This window comes from Phaenicophaeus curvirostris, chromosome 8 (assembly GCF_032191515.1).
Source record: "Phaenicophaeus curvirostris isolate KB17595 chromosome 8, BPBGC_Pcur_1.0, whole genome shotgun sequence".
Classification (NCBI taxonomy): domain Eukaryota; kingdom Metazoa; phylum Chordata; class Aves; order Cuculiformes; family Cuculidae; genus Phaenicophaeus; species Phaenicophaeus curvirostris.
In genome coordinates, this window is record NC_091399.1 from 23,528,695 (window position 1) to 23,554,265 (window position 25,571).

Genomic DNA, 25,571 nt, shown 5'->3' on the forward strand with positions numbered 1-25,571 from the left:
TAAGTAGTTTTATTTGCTGGCATTTTTGGGATCAGTTGCACGTGAGCGATGGAGATCGTTCCCTCCCGTTGCCCAGCCGCGAAATTAAAGGCTGCTTGCTTTTTACAGTCCAAGAAAGGATTCTTAGAGAGTTTTATTTGTGGGCATTTTGGGGATGAGTGATGGGCATCAGTCCTTTGTGTTGCCTAGCCCTGAAATTAAAGGCTGCTTGCTTTTTAAAACTCAAAAAACTGACTCTTAGAGAGTTTTATTTCTGTTATTTTGGGGATCAGTTGCACATGATGATGGAAATGGGGCTGGAGAACAAGTCTGAGGAGGAGCAGCTGAGAGAGCTGGGGGTGTTTAGCCTGGAGAAGAGGAGGCTGAGGGGAGACCTCATTGCTCTCTGCAACTACCTGAAAGGAGGTTGTGGAGAGGAGGGAGCTGGGCTCTTCTCCCAAGGGACAGGGGACAGGATGAGAGGGAATGGCCTCAAGCTCCGCCAGGGGAGGTTTAGATTGGATATTAGGGAAAAAATTCCTTATGGCAATAGAGTTGAAGCACTGGCAGAGGCTGCCCAGGGCAGTAGTTGAATCTCCATCCCTGGAGGGGTTCAAAAAGCACGCAGATGAGGCACAAGAGCCTGGCAGTGTTGAGCTGATTCTGGGACTGGATGAGCTTAGAGGTCATTTCCAACCTTTGTGATTCTAAGTTAAGGCTTTATCACACATCCTTAGGAAAGAAGGATGTTGAGGCTCTGGAGCGAGTCCAGAGAAGAGCAACGAAGCTGGTGAGGGGGCTGGAGAACAGGCCTTATGAGGAGCGGCTGAGAGAGCTGGGGGTGTTTAGCCTGGAGAAGAGGAGGCTGAGGGGAGACCTCATTGCTCTCTACAACTCCCTGAAAGGAGGTTGTGGAGAGGAGGGAGCTGGGCTCTTCTCCCAAGGGACAGGGGACAGGACGAGAGGGAATGGCCTCAAGCTCCGCTAGGGGAGGTTCAGGCTGGACATTAGGAAAAAATTCTTCACAGAAAGGGTCAACAGGCTGCCCAGGGAGGTGTTGGAGTCCCCATCCCTGGAGGGGTTTAGAAGACGGGTGGACGAGGCGCTGAGGGACACGGGTTAGTGGTTTGATAGGAACGGTTGGACTCCCAAACCTCCAAAACGACTCTTAGGAGAGTTCTATTTGCAGGCACCTTCACCATAACACACACCTTCCCCACCTCAGCTCTCACCCCCCCCCCCCATATTGGCGAGTTCAGCCCCGCCCCCGCCTTACTGGGGGGGGGTGTTTGTGGTGTGAGGGGGCGGCGCGCGCGTTCCCGCGCTCTGCGGGGCGGGCTCGGCGCGCGCGCGTTCCCGCGCTCCGTTTTCCCGCGCGTGCGCAGTGCCGCGCGCGGCCCCCCCCCCCCCCCCCCCCCCCCAATCTCGCCCCGCCGAGCTATGCCCGGTATGCGCGCGGGGCCGCTCGGCCATGGGGCAGCGCGCACCGCCCCCCCCCGCCGCCGCCGCCGCCGCCACCCCGGGCTGAGCAGGCGGCATGGCTGAGCCGCTCCGCAGGACGCTCTCCAAGCTGCGGGGCAGGGCGGCCCGGCACGGGGCCCCGGCGGGCGGGCGTCGCCACGGAGCCGCCTGCGCCCCGCACGGTGAGGAGGAGGAGGGGGCGGCGCGGGGGATGCGGGGCACGGGGGTGCAGCCTCTCGGGAGCTCCGGGGTGAGGGGTCTTCGGTGCCCGGGAGCTCGGGGTGCATGGGGGTGCAGCCTCCCCGGGAGCTCGGGGTGTACGGTGGGTGCAGCCTCCCCGGGAGCTCGGGGTGCACGGGGGATGCAGCCTCCCCGGGAGCTCCGGGGTGCATAGGGGGAGCAGCCTCCCGGGAGCTCCGCGGTGCACGGGGGGTGCAGCCTTCCCAGGAGCTCGGGGTGCACGGGGGTGCAGCCTCCCCGGAGCTCCGGGGTGAGGGGTCTTAGGTACCCGGGAGCTTCGGGGTGCACAGGGGGTGCAGCCTCCCTGGTAGCTCGGGGTGTACGGTGGGTGCAGCCTCTCCGGGAGCTCGGGGTGTACGGTAGGTGCAGCCTCCCCGGGAGGTTCGGGGTGCATGGGGGGTGCAGCCTTCCCAGGAGCTCCGGGGTGCATGGGGGGTGCAGCCTCCCCGATAGCTTCGGGGTGCATGGGGGGTGCAGCCTCCCCGGGAGCTCGGGGTGCACGGGGGGTGCAGCCTCCTGGGAGGTTCGGGGTGCATGGGGGGTGCAGCCTCCCCGGGAGCTCCGGGTGAGGGGTCTTAGGTACCTGGCGCTCGGGGTGCATGGGGGTGCAGCCTCCCGGGAGCTCCGGAGTGAGGTGTCTTCGGTAGCCGGGAGCTCCGGGGTGCAGGAGGGTGCAGCCTCTCCGGGTCTCGGTGTGCGTGGTGGGTGCAGCCTCCCGGGTGTCTCCGTGCGCACGGGTTTCTCTGCTGTGTGCAGAGTCTCCCCTGTGCACGAGGGTCTTTGGGGCTGGGGGCCTCCGGTCCCTGGATTTCTCTGTTTCCTGGGGGGCTCCAGGTGTGTCCTGGTCTCCCTCTGCCCCGGGGGTCTCCGTTACACGGGGGTCTCAGGTGCCCAGGGTCTCCGTGGGCTCCGCTTGCCCAGCTACCTCTGTGCTACTGGGAGCACTGGGACGGCAGCCGGTGTCCTTCGGGGTCTTGGGGTCCCAGAGAGTCATGGCCGAGGACTAACCGGGGTGCGATGCTTTTCCTAACTCCTTATCGTGCTTTTCCCATCGCTTTCCTGTGCCAAAACATCCCATTCCAGGTGGGAGCTCCCCTGTTCCTCCAAAAATTGTGAGGAGAGGCTACGTGAGTCTGTGTGGTGGTGCTTCGGGAGGCAGTTTTTCCTATTTCTGAAAGAGCTGGTCTCTGCGGGGTTGTTGGTTGGTTGTTGTTGATCCCCCGCAGCATCCCCCCGCAGCATCCCCCCGCAGCATCCCCCCGCAGCATCCCCCCCGCAGCATCCCCCCCGCAGCATCCCCCCGCAGCATCCCCCGGCAGCATCCCCCGGCAGCATCCCCCCGGCAGCATCCCCCCGGCAGCATCCCCCCGGCAGCATCCCCCCGGCAGCATCCCCCCGCAGCATCCCCCCCCGCAGCATCCCCCCCCGCAGCATCCCCCCCCGCAGCATCCCCCCCCGCAGCATCCCCCCCCGCAGCATCCCCCCCCGCAGCATCCCCCCCCGCAGCATCCCCCCCCGCAGCATCCCCCCCCGCAGCATCCCCCCCCGCAGCATCCCCCCCCGCAGCATCCCCCCCCGCAGCATCCCCCCCGCAGCATCCCCCCCCGCAGCATCCCCCCCCGCAGCATCCCCCCCGCAGCATCCCCCCCGCAGCATCCCCCCCGCAGCATCCCCCCCGCAGCATCCCCCCTGCAGCATCCCCCCCGCAGCATCCCCCCGCATCCCGCAGCATCCCCACTGCGCTCGCTCCTTCCTTCCCAGCCAGAGCAGGGAAGAGGCTCACTTGGCCCCCTACAAGGTGTTTTAAGCCCGTTGTCCATGTATAAAAGCTGCCTTTATTTTCATTGTCATCTATTTCATGTCATTTATTTCATTTCTATAAGCACCAGCCTATATCAAGTGGAAATAAATGCAAACCGAGCCCTTGAAGCGATGGGGTTTGAAGGAGCTGCTGCTCTGCAGTGGATTCAAACAGCGATTTAGTCCCGTTAGGAAAAGTTTTCTTTTTTTCCCAGCTCTTTTGTAACCTTCATATTTGTTGTGAGCAGTGACCGTGCGCTTCAGCACATCTAAATTTAGGTCCTGGATCAATCCTCAACCCTAACATCCCCGCATCCGTTCTTACTCTTCTTGACATTAAATATTCCTCATTATAATAAGAGATTCTTGAATTTAGACCCGTACTTTGTGTGAATCCCCACATTTTTTCTTAGCATTTGACTGTTTATCATTCTGTTTGCTGCTTATTTTTGTAAATGGTGCCACTTAAAGCTTACGTGTTTATTTTTAATGTTTATTTTTAACGTTATGTTTATTTTTAACACGTAATTCTGTTTAAATACAGAATTATTATATTTCTTAGAAAATTTGTATTTCCTAGGAATATTTTCTTCTTACTAGGAAACTTAATAGGGGAAAAAAAAGCGTTTAAATAGCTGTTAGGGCCAGAAGAGCCATGAATTGTTTGGATCCGTACATGGAGAGACTGGAAAAAGTCGTTCCCCTCTTCATTGCTCTCTGAAAAGCGGAGCATGGTATTATACTGAGATATTTTCTATGCCGACGTCATCAGCAGAATATAAAGTTTGACCTCAGCTGAAACATCGAGGCTCTGATTTCTGAGCATGCACATGTTGTTACTGTAATATTTCATATTTAAACAGTGATTTAGATAGAGAAAAAGGTGAAGTGACCTTTTTTTATTCAACATATTTATACTTGACTGTTTAATTCAAGCCTTTTGGCAAGGAACCATTGTCTTATTTGGTATTAGCCTGGTGGTTTAATGTATATTTTTAGAATATACGTGATATGTTTGAGTACAAATTGAGAGTAGACGACGTTCTTCTGAATGAATCATGCTCTAAACCCAAAAATATGCGCCTGACCTGTATTTATCTCAAAGAGCTTTGTATTTATTTAAAAATGCCTTGTTTCTATAACAGCCACGGCGTTGAAAACTCACTCTGGGATAGCGAACTGTTGGCTGTGCAGATACTTGCATGTGAAACAGTTTGTTGCTAAAATAAACAGAGGCATAAGGGCTTTCAGGATCTGGTCCAAGTTGGAATAAAAGGGAAGCAGCAGCAGCGCCGGCGAACGCCGCCGTCGCTTGCAAAAGCTGCACTTGGAAGGTTGACGTGGGAGCGTATCGTTTGGATGGGATTCAGCCAGCGCTCGCAATCCGTGACCTCTGGGGTGGGTTGGAGAGGGAGAAGGGGTGGGATGGGAGCCGGGTGATGGGCTGGCGTGTCTCTGCACGCAGCGGGGGTGTCGGAGGGCGCCGGAGGTGCTCGCTTATTAACATCTCTGCCATGAGCTTTCGCAGATGATCCGCTGTTCAGATAACAGGATGGATGCTGGAAACAAAGCTGAGTTTGCTCTGCTGCCCTGGGACTGAAGGCTCATTCCAGATGTGTTACTGGGTGTATATTTAGGTGCACTGTCCTCCTTCGGAGCCCGCTCTCCTGGGAATTGTCAGCTGCCCAAACCCGCCTCGTGTTTCTGCGGCGATGCAGGAAGTAGCAGATATTTTTGTTTGTGGAAATACGGTTCTCGGATGCTCCATCTATTTATGTCGCTGGAGCTGAGACCGCACCTTGGGCTGTCCGCACAGAAATGCACCAGGGGAGGTTTAGATTGGATGGTAGGAAACATTTCTTTGCTGAAAGAGTGGTGAAACATTGAGAATAGGCTGTCCAGGGGAGTGGTGGAGTCTCCATCCCTGGAGGTGTTTAGAAAGCATGTAGATGTGGCACCTGAGGACGTGGTTTGGTAGACACGGTGGGGCTGAGCTGATGGTTGGACTGGATGAGCTCAGAGGTCTCTTCCAACCTCAACAATTCTACGATTCTATCCCTATTGAGTCTTAGTGGCTGAGCAAACCCTGTCCGGGTTGTCCTCCTCCGCAGAGGAGCGTGAGGGTTTATCTGACCTCCATTCCCTCTTCTTAATTTGGCTGTCTTTGCAGCTTTCCTTCCAAACCTGATGTTTGCTTGGGGTTGAGGTGCTCCTCGTGTGGTCCCACCTCCACATATAAGATGCGGGATGCCCTGTAGCCTGCCGGGGTGTATGACACTGCGTGGATGTCCCCTGCCAAGGTGCTCAGGAGTGAGTGGCTTTTTCAGTACACAATTAAATATTTGACTGTTGCTTCAAAGAAATTGTATCAAGTTTTGGGAGCAGTCAGTGGAATCCGTTTAGGTGTCACATGAAATTTTGGTTGTATAATGAAATATTTAAAAGCTCTTCTACATTTCTTCCTCCCTTCCTTTTGTGATGGTGTTTCCTTTTATTCCCCACAAATCCGGGTGCTCCTGTCTTAAATACAGGATGAAGTTGGTAACGACAGCCCTTTCTGGAATTTTTTTGTGTAAGACTTATCCTCACCTTTGTTTCATATCTAAATCTAGAAGTCATAGAACCATTAAGGTTGGGAAAGACCTCTTAAGCTCATCCAGCCTGACACCACAGTGCCTACTAAACCGTGCCCCAAACTGCCACATTTACATGCTTTTTGAACCCTTCCAGGGATGGAGACTCCACCACCACCTTGGGCAGCCTCTGCCAGTGCTTCACGACTCTTTCAGTAATACATTTTTTCTGATATCCAATCTAACCCTCCCCTGGTGCAACTTGAGGCCGTCGTGAATCTCCGTGGGGTTTTGTAGCCGTTCGAGCTATAGGTTATACGAAAACCAGGGGCTGGTTCTTGAGTGGTGTGATTAAACGGTGGAATTACTCCATGGCAGCTTTCCAAACCAGTTGGACCTGGCCTCAGCTGAACAAAACCCAGCCGTTTGTGTCTCAGCGTGCGTGCCCTTTTGGCAGGGCTGTCCCACTGACATTTATCTAAATGACATGGTGTTAAAAATACAGCCTAACGAGCCTGACTCTTTATTAATTACGTTCACATTCCGCTTTGACAGGCTGAAATGTCATTTTATGACCACACCGTCTTCTCTTTTGCTCTTTCGGATGAGGTCCAGCGCGAATGTTTTATGACAACGTGCGTGTTCATCTGTCAAAAGCAAAACGATATTCTAAATATTTTGTCTTTCTTTTTTCTGCCTGGAAACAGATTTGATAGAAAATGTTTACATCGCTTCGAGAAGCAGGAAGGAGCCCCGGTCCCCCCCGGCCAGCGACGTCCCCGAGCGCAGGCCGCAGATGCCCAGCATCACCGTGTCCAAGAAGCGCAGCTGGCTGCAGCAGAGCACGCCCCGGTGTCCTCCTCGTCCTCCACAAGATGGAAACTCCTGTACGGAAACGCCGGGGGCCGTTATCCCGGTCCCCAAACCTCCCATCCCGCTGCCCGAACCCGCGGTGCCGTGGGCTCCTTCCACGTCACCGGTGGGACTTGCCGTGGACTTCGGGGAGGACAATGATGCGGACGATGAAGGAGAAATATGGTACAACCCCATCCCTGAAGACGACGAGCCCGACGTGCCGCGGGTCCATCTGTGTCCTGTGAACAGCCCCGGCGCTGCGGGCTCCGCGGCGATTCGGTACAAACCCCCTCCTGGGGGTGACTCGGTCACGAGTCCCCACAAGGGTCCCCCGCGCTCCGTGGATGGTGCGGGGGACGGCTGGAGCCCTCAGCCCGGTGAAGGGAGTCAGGCGGATGCCGTGCATCCCGGGGAGCACGTGCAGCAGCCCCGGCTGAGGTTTGCCTGCAAGGCTCCCGCTGCGCCAGCAGCAGAGGACAGTCCTGCCTTGAAGTGCCCTTCCACAGGTAAGAGGCTTTGGGAACATGTGTCCTCTCTTTTCCTTTTAGAGGAGTAATAAACTTAGCATAGAATCATAGAGTGGTTTGGGTCGGAAGGGACCAAAGAAACTGCTGTCAACAGCAGAAGAAAAAACACCGTCGTCTCTTCTGGGAGCTCACATTTTGTTCTTTTTGAAGAAATGCTGCAGATGTAAAGCATATTTTTAGTTTCAAAGTGTATTTAAGTTATTCATAGATTCACAGGCTGGTTTGGGTTGGAAGGGACCTTAAAGCCCATCCAGTTCTTCCACGGGCAGGGACACCTCCCCTAGGTCACCTTGCTCAAAGCCCCATCCCGTTGTTGGGCATTTTTGTAGAACTTACTCCCTTTATAGCTGCATTAAATACTTAGACCTGTTGTATTTTTGTGCCAGGTTGATGAAATATCATGTTCTTAGGTGGGTTTTTTCATCATCTGAGTTATTCTATGGAGAGATCAGTAAGTGTGGTTGTTATGGAAAGTCACGTGTGTGTGTCCTGCAAGCAGTTTGACCCCAGTTTAGGTGGTTAATCTCTCAATATTTAGGTGGCTGTTCTTTTTACAAAAATGATCCCTTTATGTAAGAAGGAAAAAGTCCACATAGACTCATAGAATCCCTCGGTTTGAAAAGACCTGTGAGATCATCGAGTCCAACCGTACCTGTCCACTACTAAACCATGTCCCTAAGTACCTCATCTACCAGTCTTCTAAACACCTTATTTTCATATTGAATAAACGTGTACTTCTGAAAGCAAAATTGCCCATTGAAAGTGTCTCCTGGGACCAGGAGAGAAGTGTTATGGATTTTCCCTGATTGGTTTGTTAGGCGTTGAGTTCATTAAGGTGCATCAAACGCAGCTCTCCCTTTGCATGTATTGCATAGTGATCACTTTGAATAGATGAATTGATGATGAAGTGGCTCCCTGCTGCCCAGTAATTGGTTTTATTATGGAGAAGTGGCTTAGTTGTTCTTCTTAATCCAGTTAAGGTGTTTACAGTTATTTTCAGTCAAATTTAAATTGACAGCTCATCCATGCAAAATTACTGCGTGAAGGGCAACATGGCCAATTTAACTTTATTTGTGTTAGGAATTTGAGTTATACAACTGTGAGGAAATAGATGTCTGTGTTCTTAGAGAGTTGGGGGTGTGATAAATCAGCAATTACTGCTTTGGAGACAAGCCTGCTCACCTTTTTATCGATATGATTTATACGCTTCACTGTTAGTTTGATGTGTCACATTTTGAGAAGCACGGACAGAAAAAAGTGAACCGCTATAAAAGCCAATAAAATAGGTAGTAGATTATTTTATCATTTGCTGTTTTCTTCTATGGATAACAGGATCGATTTCACCTTTAAAACTTCAAACATTGCTGCCTGATTTGGATTTCCAACCTGGTAGAGAGAAAATGCTCATGGATCCTTTTTTTGTCTTATTTTTTTTAAGGGAGTTCTTAGAAGATTAAGAAAAAATAAACAATATAATTCAGTTATTGGGAGTCTTTCAAACATAGCAGCATGTAGATGTTGCCTGTAAATATTGCGAGGCCCTGGCCCAGGTTGCCCTGAGAAGGTGTGGATGCCACATCCCTGGAGGTGTTCAAGATGTTCAACTTTGATGTGGATTGCGTTGTCACTCTCGAGCTATTTTGGGTTTTTTTTTGTCTTACTCATACTGTTCAAGCTTTCAGAAAGCATAAGGTAAATGTGGGAAAGGCATATAAGAGCCCAGGTTGGGAAGGACCTCTGAGGATCATCTGGTTCATCGTTTGATGGGAAATAGAGCCTAGATGAGATTACCTAGCACCTTGTCAAGTTGCATCTTGAAAACTTCCAGTGGTGGGTACTCTACCGTGTCTCTAGGGGTGTTGTTCCACTGTAAAAAACCCAAATAAATTATGTATATACACACACACATATTTTTATATATAGTCAAGTGCATCACATAGAATCACAGAATGGTTTGAGTTGGAAGGTGCCTCAAAGCCTCTCCAATTCCAACCCTCGTGCGATGGGCAGGGACACCTCCCACTGGAGGTGAGGTGTTACCAGACCGAGCTAGGGCTCAGCTTGTTCAGAGCTGTCGTGTCCACTGTTGAAAATCGCGTGCATAGCTCAGCACATTGCTGGCTTTAGTGGGACAGCATGTGGCTGGATGCTGGTGGGAATTCCATCCTGCATAATGCTCCGCTGTTAGGTTCCTCCCAGCCGCATAGTTCATTTTAACTCTTTGGGGCTGATCGCAGCAACGGTTGGACCTGAAAATCAAAGGGTTGGACTGACTCTTCGGTTTTAACGAGCTGAGGGGAAGTTTAATTTGCTGGCCTGCTTTTCCGAGCCCGTGCCAGAGGCTTTGGGCAGGAAGGGAAGATGAATGCTAGGGGGCTGAGGGCACAGATCGCTGCAGCGTGCTCCGGGCCAGCCCAGCAGTTGGGACCGTGCGGTGATTTGCAGCACAAGGGAAGGCTTTGTCCGTGTTTATCAAACACCACATTTCTAACTAGCTGCTTGCCAGAAAAGCACAGCGGGCGTGCTAGAAATAACCCTTCCCCTGCGAGGGAACCGCTGCCGTGGGATGCAGGGCTGCATGAATTTGCCTCTGTTGCTCTGGAAAACAGATTCCGTGCTTTTATTCTTCATAACTGGAACTTGCTTTTATAAAGAACCTCTTAAACAGCTGCACAAGTTAGTAGAGCCAAACTTCTGTTGGGGCTGCAGGGAATGTTCGCAGGGCTTTTTGGGGAGGGAGAAACCAAAACCACACAGACCAGATTGTCTGGTTTAACCATTTAAGCGAAGTAAAGAATCATAGAATGGTTTGGGTTGGAAGGGACCTCAAAGCCCATCCAGTTCCAACCCCCTGCCACGGGCAGGGACACCTCCTGCTATGAAGTATAAAAAGTAAGATTGTAGTTAAGTGGTGAAAATTAATTTGGATGAACAGGGGACTCATAAAAATCACTCACTGTATGGTAGTTGGGACTCAAAATGATGAGTTTAGAATTAAAGACTGAGAAATAGGTAAAAGCAAGCTCTGTAAAGTATAATTTGCTGAGTATTTTGTGAAAACAGTGCTGCTTGATTTCTTTTTACGTGCTGTAAACAGGCTTGTGCTGGCTTGCAGGGAGGAGTGATGGATGGATAGAGGTGTTTGAGTCTCTCTGAGCTGCTCGGGGTGATCACTCCGTGCAGGGTGAGCGCTTAGGAGCTCTGTGGTACCTGAGGCTGCGCAGGCAGGGCTGCAACCGTCCTTTTGGGAGCTGCTAGAATTTGCAGCCTTTGCCCTGCGCTGCATCCAGAGCAGTGGGACCAGCAGGGTGAGGGAGGGGATTCTGCTCTCGTGAGACCTTGCTTTAAGGCCCCTTCCAACTCAAACCATTCTGTGATTCGTTGACCAAGGTGCATTTGTTGCATTCCAGTATTTTCCCATTTAGGTTTTGCTGCACCTGTGCCCCGGGAGTGCAGCTGCTGGGGGGGTTACAGCACAAATAGATGGAGCTGGATGCAGCGGGTGAGAGCGCTCGTTTGTTTATATGCCGTTTCTGGCCCTTTCATCTCCAGAAAGCAGAACAAATCTGGCTTTTGACTCTGAACTGCTAAATTTGTCTGAGCGAGTCAGCAGAGCCCAGCTTTGAGTGCTCCTGAACAGCTGACTGATGAATGAATGATGCTTGTCTAGATGGATTACGTTTATCGAGTTAGGATAAATCAATGTGGCTTCCCCTCAGCTCAAGATTTATTTCTTTATCGCTGCAAACTGTGGTTACTGAGTGGCTTGAAAATGATTATTCCTTCTCTTTGCTCCTAAAGAAATGAACACCACGATCCAGTGGGAGGTGACCCTTTCCATGGCAGGTGGGGTGGAACTGGGTGGGCTGTAAGGTCCATTCCAACCCAAACCATTCCATGATTTTATGATTGGTTCTGTGATAGTAACCTCTCCTTTGCTTAAAACTTGTCATGCAGTTTGAAACACCTGCCAGCTGGCATCTTATCATCTTTAAAACAGCACCTTATAGATGGAATAATGGAGTATTCACAGTTCTCTTGAAACCCTGGTTACTGGTATCAAATGTAATGTAAATTTTGTTTCCTCTTTAGCTTATTCTCCACTTGTTTCCTAAGCGTGCATGAAAATTAAGCACTAAATGATTCTAATTTAAACATATTTCAATAAAATGCTGCTCTGCACATTCTCTGCTATGGAAACTGATTATTCTTTCTCTTTTCTCCTAAAGGGTCTGGAGTTGCACTTGCACACAAGGCTGATGTACCCTCAACAGAGGTTTCTCCTCCAAGTCCCAGCCCTCTCAAAAAAAGCGGGTCAATCAACTGGCCTTTCCCTGATAGGATCAAATCTCCCAGGACTGTGAGGAAGCTTTCCATGAGAATGAAGAAGCTGCCAGAGCTGAGCAGGAAGCTGAGTGTCAAGGGAACTTCTAGCCATGCTAGTTCAGAGAACCCTCCTTCCCTGCTGAAAGGCAGCTGCCGGGACACAAACCACGCGGTTTCTTTGGCGTCTTCTGGAAGCTCAGCCACCACTGCCAGCAGGAACGTGATCAGCCGGTACCATCTGGACAGCAGCGTGTCGTCGCAATACACCTACAAAAAGAAAAGCTCGAGGAGCTCCAAATCCTTCAACAAAGGTGGTTACCTCAGTGATGGCGACTCTCCTGAGCTTATAACAAAATCAGGTAAACATGGGCACGAAGCCAAGTGTGGGAAAGGAAAGGAGAGCCTGCCAGGTAACAGTGGTAAATCCGAAATAGATATCGATGCTTTCAGACACTATAACTTCTCTGACCAACCCAAGTGCTCTCAGTACATCTCTGGACTCATGAGCATTCACTTTTATGGTGCTGAAGACTTAAAGCCACCAAGAATAGACTCAAAAGATGTCTTTTGTGCAATACAGGTTGACTCGGTAAACAAAGCAAGAACAGCCTTGCTTACGTGTAGGACGACGTTCCTAGATATGGACCACACGTTCAACATCGAGATCGAAAATGCTCAGCACTTAAAGCTGGTGGTGTTCAGCTGGGAGCCCACCCCGCGGAAAAATCGGGTGTGCTGCCATGGAACCGTGGCTCTTCCCACTCTCTTCCGAGTGACAAAGACACATCAGCTGGCTGTCAAGCTGGAACCAAGGGGACTTATTTACGTCAAGCTGTCGCTCATGGAGCAGTGGGAGAACTCTCTGGATGGTCTCAGTGCGGATCGTGAGCCTGTCATGTTCGGGGTAGAGGCTCGGAAAGTGGTGGAGAAGGAAAACGCGGGCTTGATGGTGCCACTTCTGATGCAGAAATGCATTCTGGAGATTGAAAAGAGAGGCTGTCAGGTACCGTGCATCTTTTAATTGGTTTTGTTCGTGTTTCTGTGTTGAGGCAGCTGTTGTTGCAGAGCGTGAGTAGAGTGGATGGGAAAGGGGTAATTAAAAGCACTTTTATTGTCACATTTTGCTTTGCTGCTGCGGTTTCCACATGCTGCTGCTGCTTCTTGCCTTTCTTCAAGTTGCTTTCCAAATCAAGACCTAAGGTGAATGCTGTGGAATCATAGAATCATAGAATAACCAGGTTGGAAGAGACCCACCGGATCATCGAGTCCAACCATTCCTATCAAACACTAAACCATGTCCCTTAGCACCTCGTCCACCTGTGCCTTAAACACCTCCAGTGTCTTCTCATCCTAATACAGTTTATTGGTGACCTAATGAGAAATGAGATATGGAAACGAATCCCCAGTTACACCTGTTGTTGCTCAGGTGAAATCGAGAAGTCATTTCACCTCCTGCTGTTGCTGTTTTATGTTGCTGGCAGGTTGGATGTCATTCCAGGTGCTACGGGATGAACTCCGCTGTTTATGACCTAGGTGACAAAATACAGGCAGAAATGGCATTTATGAGCTTTGCTAGAAGTCACTCCTGATCAAAACTGTGTGATTTTTATTGTGGGTGCTTCTCCTGACATAGAATCATGGAATGGTTTGGGTTGGAAGGGACTTTAAAGCCCATCCAGTTCCACCCCTGCCATGGGCAGGGACACCTCCCACTGGATCAGGGGCTCCAAGCCCCATCCAACCTGGCCTTGAACCCCTCCAGGGATGCAAATCAGTGGAAAAGAGAAGTTTTCTTCTTTGCGATGTGCGTGTCCCATGGTTTCAGCATTTTTATTTTGGGCTTATTAGCACCAAGTCATGCAAATGATATTGGGTAATCAAGGCAAGAGTGGTAATGAAGCGAACGGGATCTGAATTGTCTGGATGTACCTGGTCCTCTTGAGCATGAAATCTAATTTGCCTGTTGGCACAGGGAGAGCCAAACCCCAAAATATACTGTTAACTTCTTGGTTTGACCTTGTGCTTGCCTCGCATCTTTGGCTTTCCTGTAGTCTGTTGACTTCTGGAGTGGTTTGGCATCTCCACCTGAACTTCAGGTGTGGTGTTAGACAACTTCAGAGTGAAAAAAACTGGCATAGGCAAATACTACATCGTTTTTGGTCTTGGGAAAGAGGGAGTACAAATTCCACTGGGTAACCTTCCATTTATTTAAACAGGAATTAATAAATGGCCAGCTAAATACTCTCATTCGCAGTCTTAGATTTGCATGGACTAAGTCAGTGCAGTCTATGTCAGGGCATTTTTGGGTATGTTTTGTGCCTTTTGAATGAGTTTTGGACTCCCTGTATACTGCTCAGTGCACCTGCCTGTAGAGCTCATGGAAATAAAGGAAAATTAATGCATTAGAATTAGATCCGTGATATCATAGGATGGCTTTGCATAAGTGGTGTTGATGAAAATTAAAAGTAAATAATGACAAATTGCAAAATTTGAGGGCATGAAAGCATGTGACTGAATTAGTAATTAAGTCCAAGAGTGGGGTGGGTTTCAGTGGGACCAGTAGCGTAAGGGAAGGTGATTCTACCCCTCTGCTCCACCTCTCGTGAGACCCCACCTGGAGTCCTCATGATACGTTTGATACCATGTGGTGTTTGATACCATGGGAGACGTTTGATACCATGTGGTGTTCAGGGTTTGCGCTCTTTGGACTCAATGATCCAGTGGGTCCTTTCCAACCTAGTGATTCTTTGAGTTTCCTTAACATGCGTTTCCAAACGGTTGTTCTCTTTTTGCTTCCCAGATGAAACAGAACACGCTGTCGGGTATCGACGCTGATGCGTGACCGTTGTTTTTGCTTCTAGGTGGTGGGTTTGTACCGGTTGTGTGGCTCAGCGGCAGTTAAGAAGGAGCTTCGAGAGGCATTTGAGAGGGACAGCAAGGCTGTGACGCTCTGTGAAAGCCAGTACCCAGACATTAATGTCATAACAGGTAACACACTCACTTGCTTTGCTGTTAGGACAGAGTTGTGCTGCATTCTTAACCTTTCAAAAGGTGAAGTTGTGCTCTGAACTGGTTTCTGTTGTCGTTTAGCAGCTGGTGCCTCCTGCGTTGTGTTGCTGAAGGCGGGGTGGGAATGAGTGCAGTAACCTTGCGGGGTTTGGAGGGAGGAGGGCATGGAAGAAGCCGTTTTCAGGATCTGCTTTGCCAGCCTCAAAGGGAACTGGACATCTGAAAGGAGGCGAGGCCCCTGGGTTAAACCCCTGCTGTCAGTTTGGATTGGAGACAGTCTTGGAAGACTTCAGTTGTGATCGGACGCGTCCACTGTGCTGGCGTTGCTGTACAGCACGTGATCCAAGAGCCATCTTGGAGCAACCCGTTGTCCTCCCTTGACGTTAGCTGTTGTGGGATTTTTGGAAGCAGATAACCCATCGTCTCCTGCAGACTGGTTAGAGCTGCAGAAAGATGCTGTCATTGGGTCCTTTGCTTCATTTAAACCGTAATTAAGTAGCAGTTTTCCCCTGCTCGCTGTCCTGGCCCTCAACAAGCTGCTGGTGAAGGTGGGAAGGACTGGGACTGCAGGACCAGGAGGTCTTAGGAAACCCTTCTGCACCAGCTCTTTATGTGAGCATTTACACAAGAGTTAGACAGCACAACTGAAGCAAGTTGTTCAGAGGGTTTTATTACTTAAAAGTGGAACAGTTTTATAACTATTGATACGTGTTATGTAAACCAAAGTTGAGCTCATTTCAGGCATCGCTGAGCAAACCAATTGCTCCAGGAAATTAGGCAGGAGCATTCATTTCCTCCATATCCAGGGACGGAAAATGCAATAAGAGTAGGCAGGGTTGGAATATTCTGTGCCAAAGCCTTCTCTGTGGCATCCAGCATCCAGTGCAGGACCATTCCACCCTGTTTGGGGGTTTATTTAATTTCGGCATATTGGGAATGAATTTTATTCGTTACACTTCATAATTACACAAAGTGATAATAGAAGGTGTGGAGTTGTTCAGCCTGGAGAAGAGAAGGCTCCAGGGAGACCTTAGAGCAGCTTCCAGTGCTGAAAGGGGCTCCAGGAGAGCTGGGGAGGGGCTCTTGGTCAGGGAGTGCAGGGATAGGACGAGGGGGAATGGCCTTAAGCTGAAAGAGGGGAGATTTAGATGAAGAAGAAATGTTTTCTTGTGAGGGTGGTGAGGCACAGGTTGCCCAGAGCAGTGGTGGCTGCCCCATCCCTGGAGGTGTTCAAGGTTGGATGGGGCTTGGAGCCTCTGATCCAGTAGGAGGTGTCCCTGCCCATGGCAGAGGGATTGGAATTGGATGATCTTTAAGGTCCCTTCCAGTCCAAACCGTTACATGATTCTATGGTCTGGGCTGATAGACCTGAGGTACCCCCCGTGCTCAGTGCTAGCAAGAAAAGAGCCCACAGAACCTCACTTGCATGCGCTTGGGGAGAGGGAACGTCTTTCATGACGTGTTTGTGCTGTGTTTGCAGCGCCGAGGCTGCTGCACGTGATTCCTGCTTTTAGGAGCCAAAACATGTGTTCCATAAAATATGAACCCTCAGCATAAATCTTGACTGATTTGAAGTGCTGCCTCGTGTCCCGTTTGTAATTTGAGTAGCGCTGCTTTTCCAAGAGATTAAAAAGATCTTTTTTTTTGACAGCTCTCCAGAGGCTAAAGAAGGAACATTTAATGATTAAACCTTGCCTGAGAAACGCTCTTGGGACTGGCACAGCCTCACACACAATTTATTGTGCTCGTGGCCCCAGCCGAAGCGTGCAGCCAGTTTTCGGGTCTGACCTGTGGTCAGTGTTGTTGCTTCGTGTCTGTTCACATCCACGTGAATTCATCGCTCTGTATAAAGCCCGCGATGCTGTTAACAGATCAGTGGGTGTGGAAAATGAGGAATTAATGAAGTGGACAGGAGTTTCTGCTCGCTGCCTGCATTTGCTGCGTGTGGTTTGGTCAAGGGGAATGTGCTCGTGGGCTGGCAGCAGCGGGAAGCGTAGATCCGTGGAGGAGAAAAATAACTACAGCCTCTTAGAGGGCTAATTTAGCCGAGTGAATAAGGGTTTAGAAGGGTCAAGGGGCATTTGTGGCTCCCAAACTCTCCTGTTATTCAGGGCTAAAGAGGAGAAAGCTCTTTGGCAGGTGGTCGTCCTGTGACTGTGGATGCTGTTACAGGAATTCCTCATAAGTGGTTATTAATAGACTTTTGTGAGTGTTTCAGCTGGATAAGCTTGATGTGATTACGGAGCAGCGTTTCCTACTCGAAGGCGATTCTGATTTCTGCCTCCCCCTCCAAAAGAAAAAGCACAACTGAAACAAAGGCCCTGGCCCAGGTTGCCCAGAGAAGTCGTGGATGTCTTATCCCTGGAGGTGTTCGAGGCCAGGTTGAGCAACCTGATCTGGTGGGAGGTGTTAAGATAAAAGTCAGCATCTTTTGCTAGTGTTTTGCTTAAGGAAAAAAGGAAAATATCCCAGTGTTTAGTCGTAGAATGGTTTGGGTTGCAAGGGACCTCAAAGCCCATCCAGTCCCACCCCTGCCCTGGGCAGGGACACCTCCCACTGGATCAGGGGCTCCAAGCCCCATCCAACCCAGCCTTGAACCCCTCCAGGGATGGGGCAGCCACCCCTGCTCTGGGCAGCCTGGGCCAGGGCCTCCCCACCCTCACAGAAAACATTTCTTCTCAAGATCTCTTCTCGATCTCCCTTCTTTCAGTTCAAAACCATTCCCCCTTGTCCTATCCCTGCACTCCCTGATCAAGAGCTTTCCTGGAACCCCTTCCAGTCCTGGAAGTACTTCTCAGACAGTATTGAAATTCAGTTGTGATCTAGCTAAAATGGGTAGATATTTGTGGCACAGAGTGCATGTTTTACGGAAAATGAAAGCTATGGGGAGGTTGGCTTGTTTCTTTCAAAGATTTCTGTCATTTATACTGGCTATGACAGGGGTGCCGATGTCCCTCGACCTCAAGATGCCTCTTAGCTGACCCTGTGGGGATTCCTCACGTACCCATGGTTCTCTGTGCCCTTTTGCTGTTGTCCTGCCATCCCTCCCTCCCAAGTACGAAGTTTGTCCCTGACACGGAGGGATTTCTCATGGGATGGGTGAAGATGTGCCTTTGTGTTTCCAAAAACCACAGGAATTCAAGTCAACTGTCCTTGTGTCTCTTGTCGAAGGTGTCCTGAAGGACTATCTGCGAGAGCTCCCCTCTCCCCTGATAACCAAGCAGCTCTACGAAGCCGTGCTGGATGCCATGGTGAAGAATCCATTGAAAATGACAGCAAATGGTTGTGAGAATGACCTGAGTGACTCTGAGCACACAGCAGCCCTTCTGGACTGCCTGCCCGATGTCGAGAAGGTGAGTGGTAATAGCAGGTCCAAGGAGATTGCCTGCTTCAGAAAATAAAAGAACCTTTTCATGCTGGATATAAAATGTGTCAAAATTCAACACTTGTGTCCTGACTTGATGTTCTGTGTGTCATAAGTAAGTGGGGAAATGCACTCCTCTTTCCTAAGGGTGTGTGATAAAGCCTTAACTTAGAATCATGAAGGTTGGAAAAGACCTCTAAGCTCATCCAGTCCCAGAATCAGCTGAACACGGCCGGGATCTTGTGCCATATCTACGAGCTTTTTGAACCCCTCCAGTGTTGGAGATTCAACCACTGCCCTGGGCAGCCTCTGCCAGTGCTTCAACACTATTGCCATAAGGAATTTTTTCCCTAATATCCAATCTGAACCTCCCCTGGTGGAGCTTGAGGCCATTCCCTCTCGTCCTGTCCCCTGTCCCTTGGGAGAAGAGCCCAGCTCCCTCCTCTCCACACCCTCCTTTCAGGTAGTTGTAGAGAGCAATGAGGTCTCCCCTCAGCCTCCTCTTCTCCAGGCTAAACACCCCCAGCTCTCTCAGCTGCTCCTCAGAAGACTCCTGCTCCTCAAAAGGCTTCTGCTCCAGACTCTTCCCCAGCTCTGTCCACTCCTCTGGACATATTCCAGCTACTCAATGTCTTTCTTCTAGTGAGAGGCCCCAAACTGAACCCAGGATTTGAGGTGCAGCCTCACCAGTGCAGTGGGACAATCCCTTCCCTACTCCTGCTGACCAGGTGTTAAGGTGTCAGCACCACCTTCATCCTGTGTTGTTTCCTGAGGTGTATTTTGTTCTTTTAGGCTACCTTGAAGATGCTGTTGGATCACCTGAAGCTGGTGGCTTCTTACCACGAAGTGAATAAGATGACGTGCCAGAATTTAGCCGTATGCTTTGGGCCTGTGTTACTGAGCCAGAGGCAGGAGACCACCAACCACAACAACAGAGTCTTCACAGACTCCGAAGAGCTTGCCAGTGCCCTGGACTTCAAAAAACACATAGAGGTCCTTCACTATTTACTCCAGCTGTGGCCAGGTACCTTTTCATGAATCTGATCAAGGGAAAATGTCAAACCTGGGTGTTTTGTCTGTGTGACAGTGTACGTTAATTCACAGCATTAGAATTCTTAAAACACGAGGTGCTGTGGCATCACCTCTTAATCTGAAGAAATCATGCTGATTTTATAATCTACTCTTTGTTTCCAGTCGCTTTGTTTGATGGGAATTTTGTTGTTCTAGTTGCTTTCATACCAGATGGCAGAGTTGGGGTGTGATGCGAGAGGGAGACCATTTGGTACAAGGAGGGATCGTTAGGCACAACGAAGAGGGAGACCAAGAGCTGTTTGGGCAGCTTAGACTATTCATGAAACCTTGGGGGTGTGGAAAGGAGAAGCAGGTGGGTGTAGCTCTGCCCTTGGGAGGCTGGAGTAGGGTAAGGAATCAGAATCGTAAAATGGTTTGGGTTAGAAGGGACCTTCGAGATCAGCCAGTCCCACCCCTGCCCTGGGCAGGGACACCTCCCACTGGATCAGGGTTTCCAAGCCCCATCCAACCTGGCCTTGAACCCCTCCAGGGATGGGGCAGCCACCACTGCTCTGGGCAACCTGTTCCAGGGCCTCCCCTCTCTCATTGTGAAGAATTTCCTCCTAATGACTAATCTAAATCTTCCCCCTTCCAATTTTAAGCCATCCCCCCTCATCATGTCACTCCAAGCCTTTGTAAAAAGCCTCTCCTCAGCTTTCCTGGAGCCCCTTTCTGTACTGGAAGCTGCTTAGAGCCTTCTCTTCTCCAGGCTGAATAAGCCCAACTCTCTCAGCCTGTCCTCATGTGGGAGGTGCTCCTGCCCTCGGATCATCCTTGTAGCCTCCTCTGGACCCATTCCAACATTTCCATCTCCTCCTTATGCTGAGGACTCCAGAACTGGACACAATACTCCAGGTGGGGTCTCACCAGAGCAGAGGGACAGAATCCCCTCCCTTGCCCTGTTGACCCCAATGCTTTGGATGCAGCCCAGGACAGGGTTGGCCTTCTAGGCTGTGAGCACGCATTGCTGGTTCATGTCAAGCTTCTCATCAACCAGCATACCCAGCTCTTCTCCTCAGGGCCGCTTTCAATCACATCATCCCTCACCTGGTACTGAAATGTGGATTGCCCTGGATAAGGTGTAGGACCTTGGCCTTGGCCGTGTTGAGCCTCATAAGATTCACACAGGCCCCCTTCTCCAGCTTGTCCAGGAGAGTTTTCCTTCACCTTGAAGAGAGAACCGAACGCTATCCCTCAGCTTGAAAGAACGTGGTGCTAAAAGGGAGGTAAAACACAAATGTGAGCAGGTGAACACTGTACGTGTTGGGCAGAACGAGTGGACCCAATGGAGTGATCGCAGGCTGGTCTCTTACATTTAATCTCCTGGAGGCTGAGACAGCTTGATAATCGACTTGTTGTGCAATACTTTGATTTCCGTATTTTCCCAACCGAAAACAAATAGTCCTTGTTCAATTAAACCGTGTAATACCGGCAAGTTATTGTTAACCCGTGCCCTTCGTCTTAAGGGAGCAGAGTTGGAACAGAAGGGCTTTTGTTAGAGTGAGGAGGGGGGGAAAAAGCAGTGATGGCTCTTCACAGGGTGGGGAGGCCCTGGCCCAGGCTGCCCAGAGCAGGGGTGGCTGCCCCATCCCTGGAGGGGTTCAAGGCCAGGCTGGATGGGGCTTGGAGCCCCTGATCCAGTGGGAGGTGTCCCTGCCCATGGCAGGGGTGGGACTGGATGGGCTGTAAGGTTCCTTCCATCCCAAACCATTCTATGATCCTGTGGTTATTGCGTGTTATTGTGCAAGATGTAAGTTAAGGCTAAAACCCCTTGGAGAGAGCTGTGATGTGGCCCCAAGAGAGGCGTTGGGTGCAGGATTGAACCATTGCAAGGAGACTGAGAAGGAGAGGCTGAGGTTCTGGGCTGCACCATGTTTTCAACAGCAAACAGGGAGAGAAAGTCTCTGCTTCAAATTACAAGAATTAATGGTCTGCATGAAACTAAAGTTTTGCGGCTCAGATGTTGAGCAGGCACGGGTGAGTAAAAACGTGTGCTGTTCACCGCAGGGAGCCGGTGACGGTGGAGGAGGCTGTTAGTAACTTGCGCGGGGTAACCGTGAGCTCAGGTAACGCTGCCATCAAACCTCTGTGAGTGCGGCTGGCACGGGGTTGTGGCTGCTTAGAAAATCCATGCGAATGAGCTTCGTTTGGTAGCGCAGAGCGCTAGGGCCAAAGAGAAGCTCAAAAGTTCAACGCTTGGTGCGTCCTCGGCTTCTTGAGGTGGTTCTCCGCGGTGGTATTTTTGATGTGTTTTAACCTCTTTTGCCGTGCTGCTTTCTGTTACTCCTTCAGCCTGGACGCAGCGTTGTGAGCTGAGCTGCTTGCTTTGCTTTGCCCCAGAGCTGGATGATGGTCACTCACTCAGTGACCTGAATCTGTGCTCTGGGAGGTTCTACTTTGAGATGGGTTCTTTGTTGCAATTTGAATCTGGCATGAATCTTTGAAACTTAGCTTTTACAGTAGGTTTTTTTGATTATTTTATATCAAACAGTGGCAGAAAATGCAATGATGGAATGTGTTGGCTGGAAGCTTGCATGTATTCATGGATGCTGTTAGCGTGCGCCATCGAGGGAGGGTGGTGGGCATCGGTGGTGCTCTTCTTGCAGCATGGATTTAGTCCTGACTGGTTTAGCTTCTTTTCTAGTACATCCCTTGCCTGCCAAAGAACCAGCACATCTGAATGCGTCTCCTGAGCACCCGCTGTCCCTGAATTACCTAAGACCCAAGAGGCAGAGACCTCAGATGCTGAGCCTGAGCTGTAGTGAGATGTCGGGGGTGCTCAGACCGAGGCCAGCAGGTCTGGACAGCCCGTCGAGCAACCGCTATGCCGGAGACTGGAGCAGCTGTGGGGAAAACTACTTCTTAAACCCAAAAGACTGCCTGAGCGAAGCAGACTACGATGACGTCCCTTTGGAAGATACGGAGAGCGAGGACGACGGCAGCCGAGCCGAGGAGTCGGATGCCCCAGGGAGACCCCCCCAGCCCGTCCCCAGGGAGCACACGTTTCGGAGCTATTTGACCATGCAAGCGATAGACTCGGCGGCCGATCACAGGGCGAACCTCAAGGACCTGCAGGAAAGCATTGATACTCTGATAGGAAACCTGGAAAGGGAACTCAACAAAAACAAGCTAAATATGAGTTATTAAACTCTGACGCCGCCTCTTGTTGCCTCCGTGCCCTTCACGGGGCTTCCCACAGCCATACGAGGTGTGACGATGCCCTTAGACGCCGGTGGTAAAGCTGTGGCCCACCTTGTGTTGACAAATTAAGCCATTCTTATTCCATTTCTGCTTTTTTTTTTGTTAGAAGAAGGTGTTGGCCTGGTCCTGGTGTTGGAGACAAGCTTAGAAAGCGGGAGGTGGTACCACATAGTGGTGTTTCTCCCTAAAAATACTCTGCACTTAGGCAGTCTGGGCAATCCCTGGCAGAAGATAAAGCAGCATCACTGCTGTGGGTGGCAGCGGAACTCCTCATTCCTTAAATCCCGGCTACGGTACAGAAGTTCCCCTTGGAAGAGGATGAACGCTGCTTGGCCTGACTTTTGCAGCACAGACTTCAAATAGACTCATTTTACTATATATGCAACGGCTGCTATGAAAAATGCTTTATATATATATAAAAAATATTTATATATAAAGTTTTAATTGTACAAATATTAACGTATTCCTCTATTAACACTTTCCACGAATTATTTAAACGAGCAAAAATTAAATATTTTTCTAACCTAGTTTGTATATATCTGTGTATAAACGTGCACGTGGCTGTAGCTGCCTTTGCAAAGGAGGAAGATCTCGGATTGATGAAACGTCCGTGTTCATGGGAAGATGTGTCTGGTGATGCTGCGATGGAGTTACCCTTGGGTAACGTGGATTTATGCACGGAACCGTGGCCAGAGAGAAGGCAGGGTGAATGATTAATGTGAATGACCTTGTGTTGCAGGGCATCGCTTTGCAAGTGCTGTTATTTTTCTCTCTCACCCCCACCACTCTTTCTCTCCTTTTTTTTTTTCCTCCTTGTTTTTTTTTTTTCCTCCGTGTTTTTTCATATATAAAGAAAATCTGGGAAGTATTTACTTTTCAAAAAATTCTTTTCTTCTTGTAACCTGTTAAGTCATTCTTGAGGTTTCAATACTTTGTTTTTCCCTCCAGAGGTACCTTTGGGTGGCTGCTGGGAGGTGTCTGAGCCCTCTCCGGAGATGCAAGACTCAAGTTCTGCACAAAGGCAGTTAGATTTTTCCCCGAGTCTTTTAAATTCATCTCCCCAAAGCGGAAACCAGAGTTGTTCCACAAGGCTGAAGGGGTTGAGTGACGTCACTCTTGGGGAGTTTGGGTAGGATTGCTGCTCATCTGACCTTATTAGATGCAGCTGCCGCCACTTTCTCTAATCATCTTTTATCTTTAGTCATTTATGGTGAGGAATTCACATTTTGTGTTAAGGAAACACGTTCTTGATTTAATTAAAAATAGTTACCAAACTGCATACAGATCATGGAATAGGTTGGGTTGGAAGGGACCTCAAAGCCCATCCAGTTCCAATCTCCTGCCGTGGATATGTCCTCGTATTGCTTAATTGAAGAGTTATTTATTTACAGGAGCGAGGAATAAAGAATCTTTTCAGTAAAACTTCACCCCTCTTCTCCAAGGAATTCTCTCAGCATGGTTTCAAATGGTTTATTCAATCCCGTTAATTTATTTTTTATAAGTGTTAAAAGACGCAAAACAATTATTGCGATATAATTATAATGTATGAAAATGTAAATTTAACCTGAGGCATTTATCAATAAATCAATGTATTTTTTTAAACTTTTATACCTACAGAATGTGCATCCTTTTTAAACGATAGATTTAAATTCTAAATAAAATTTGAATTAAGAACCAAGTTTGACCTGGCTGAGTTAGTGATCGTTTAACCCTCTCTGAGCTGGTGCCGTACGTTTGTACTGGCTGCACGTGGGTATTAATTCTACGAAGCCATTGAACTTTTCAGCAGATGATCTGTTCTGTCATCTTTTCTAGGTTTAACCCAGCATTTCAGTTATAGCATTAAAAAAAAGAACCCAAACCCTACTAAATATTAATATAAAGGTTATAATATTAATATATTAATATAAATATTAATATAAATATAATATATATATAATATATATTAATATAAAACCAGTGTTGTGGCAGCATTTTATTGCAGGATGGTGATTGTTTTGAATGCTGCACTGGGTGTGAGATGTCTTAGCGCTGGCAGCGAGATATTTGCATTTAAAGTTATTTGATAAATGGGATATTAAGTTTTCATTGTTTATAACAACAAAAATGATGTAAATGAGCATCTTTTGAGTAAGGAAAGGCTATTTCTTCAGGTAGGTTCTGTATCTCGGCACAGCAGCAGCTGCTCTGCCGGCTCTAATGTTTTAACAACAGGAAATCAATGACTTGATAAATGGTATTAATGTGAATATTAGTTATTAATGTTAATTTTAGTTATTATCATAGACTCATAGAGTAGTTAGGGTTGGAAGGGACCTTAGAGCCCATCCAGTTCCAGCACAGGGACACCTCCTACTGGACCAGGCTGCCCCATCCAGCCTGACCTTATTAATGTTGATATTAGCTAATTTGTTAAGATATAGCAAAGTGTTGGTGTTATTCAAGTGAAACATTTGCTGTTAATCATAGAGTCATCGAATATTCTGAGTTGGGAGGGACTCACGAGGATCATCAAGTTATAACAACTTGTAGAACACATTTTGTATCTTAGGAATCCTCCTTTAACGACACATTTTTGTTACGTGTTGTCCCTGATCTACGTTTTTTAAGATGTTATTATATTTTTGTGTAATTATTTATATAATCTGGTCAAGATGCATCCTTCTTATGATCGTTACAGGTTCTGAAGGAGCAGGATTAATGTGGGAAAGACTAAGTGGGGAGACTAAACCAACCTGCTTCTACCAAACCACTGATGAAGGTTTCTGGTGCTTCTCTTGCCGCGCTACCCTGCCTGCTGGGCTCCTGGGTGTCACTGCTTTGCCACCAGGAGCAGCTCCTGCCCTGCGGGGGCTCTTACGCTGCTACGAGAGGTTAAACGCAGAGGGCAGAGCCTGCTGGTGAAGCCCTTGGGGCGTATGGACTTCCTTCAGGTGTGGCCTCCGTGCTCCCAGCAAGAGAAAACAGACTCTCTTACAGAAGCAGTTTCACAACTTGTACAAGAATCGCGTGTAAACAAGCTCGTACCCAAGGATGGGCTGGTTCGGTATTTTTAGGTCTGGTCGGTGGTGTCCCTTGTGCTGGGCTGGGTGGCAGCCAAGAGCCTTGGTTTGTGGTCCCTAAGGAAGAGAAGAAATGCTTAGTAGGTCGGAACAACTCTGGCTG

The 25,571-nt window shown here is 49.2% G+C and overlaps 2 protein-coding genes across 2 annotated transcripts; one reads left to right on the forward strand and one right to left on the reverse strand.

The window, feature by feature from the left end:
* Nucleotides 1-1,417: 1,417 nt before the first annotated feature.
* On the reverse strand, nt 1,418-2,146 carry LOC138723725 (cuticle collagen 2C-like). Its single transcript, XM_069863086.1, has one exon. It carries the CDS (start codon nt 2,144-2,146, stop codon nt 1,418-1,420), a length of 729 nt encoding a protein of 242 aa, XP_069719187.1.
* A 4,604-nt stretch (nt 2,147-6,750) lies between these two features.
* On the forward strand, nt 6,751-24,054 carry SYDE2 (synapse defective Rho GTPase homolog 2). The gene is made up of 6 exons (XM_069862821.1): nt 6,751-7,414; nt 11,665-12,764; nt 14,623-14,749; nt 17,942-18,123; nt 18,927-19,158; nt 21,850-24,054. The coding sequence occupies exons 1-6, from the start codon at nt 6,850-6,852 to the stop codon at nt 22,350-22,352; spliced, it is 2,709 nt and encodes a 902-aa protein (XP_069718922.1). The 5' UTR covers nt 6,751-6,849; the 3' UTR covers nt 22,353-24,054.
* Nucleotides 24,055-25,571: the final 1,517 nt, after the last annotated feature.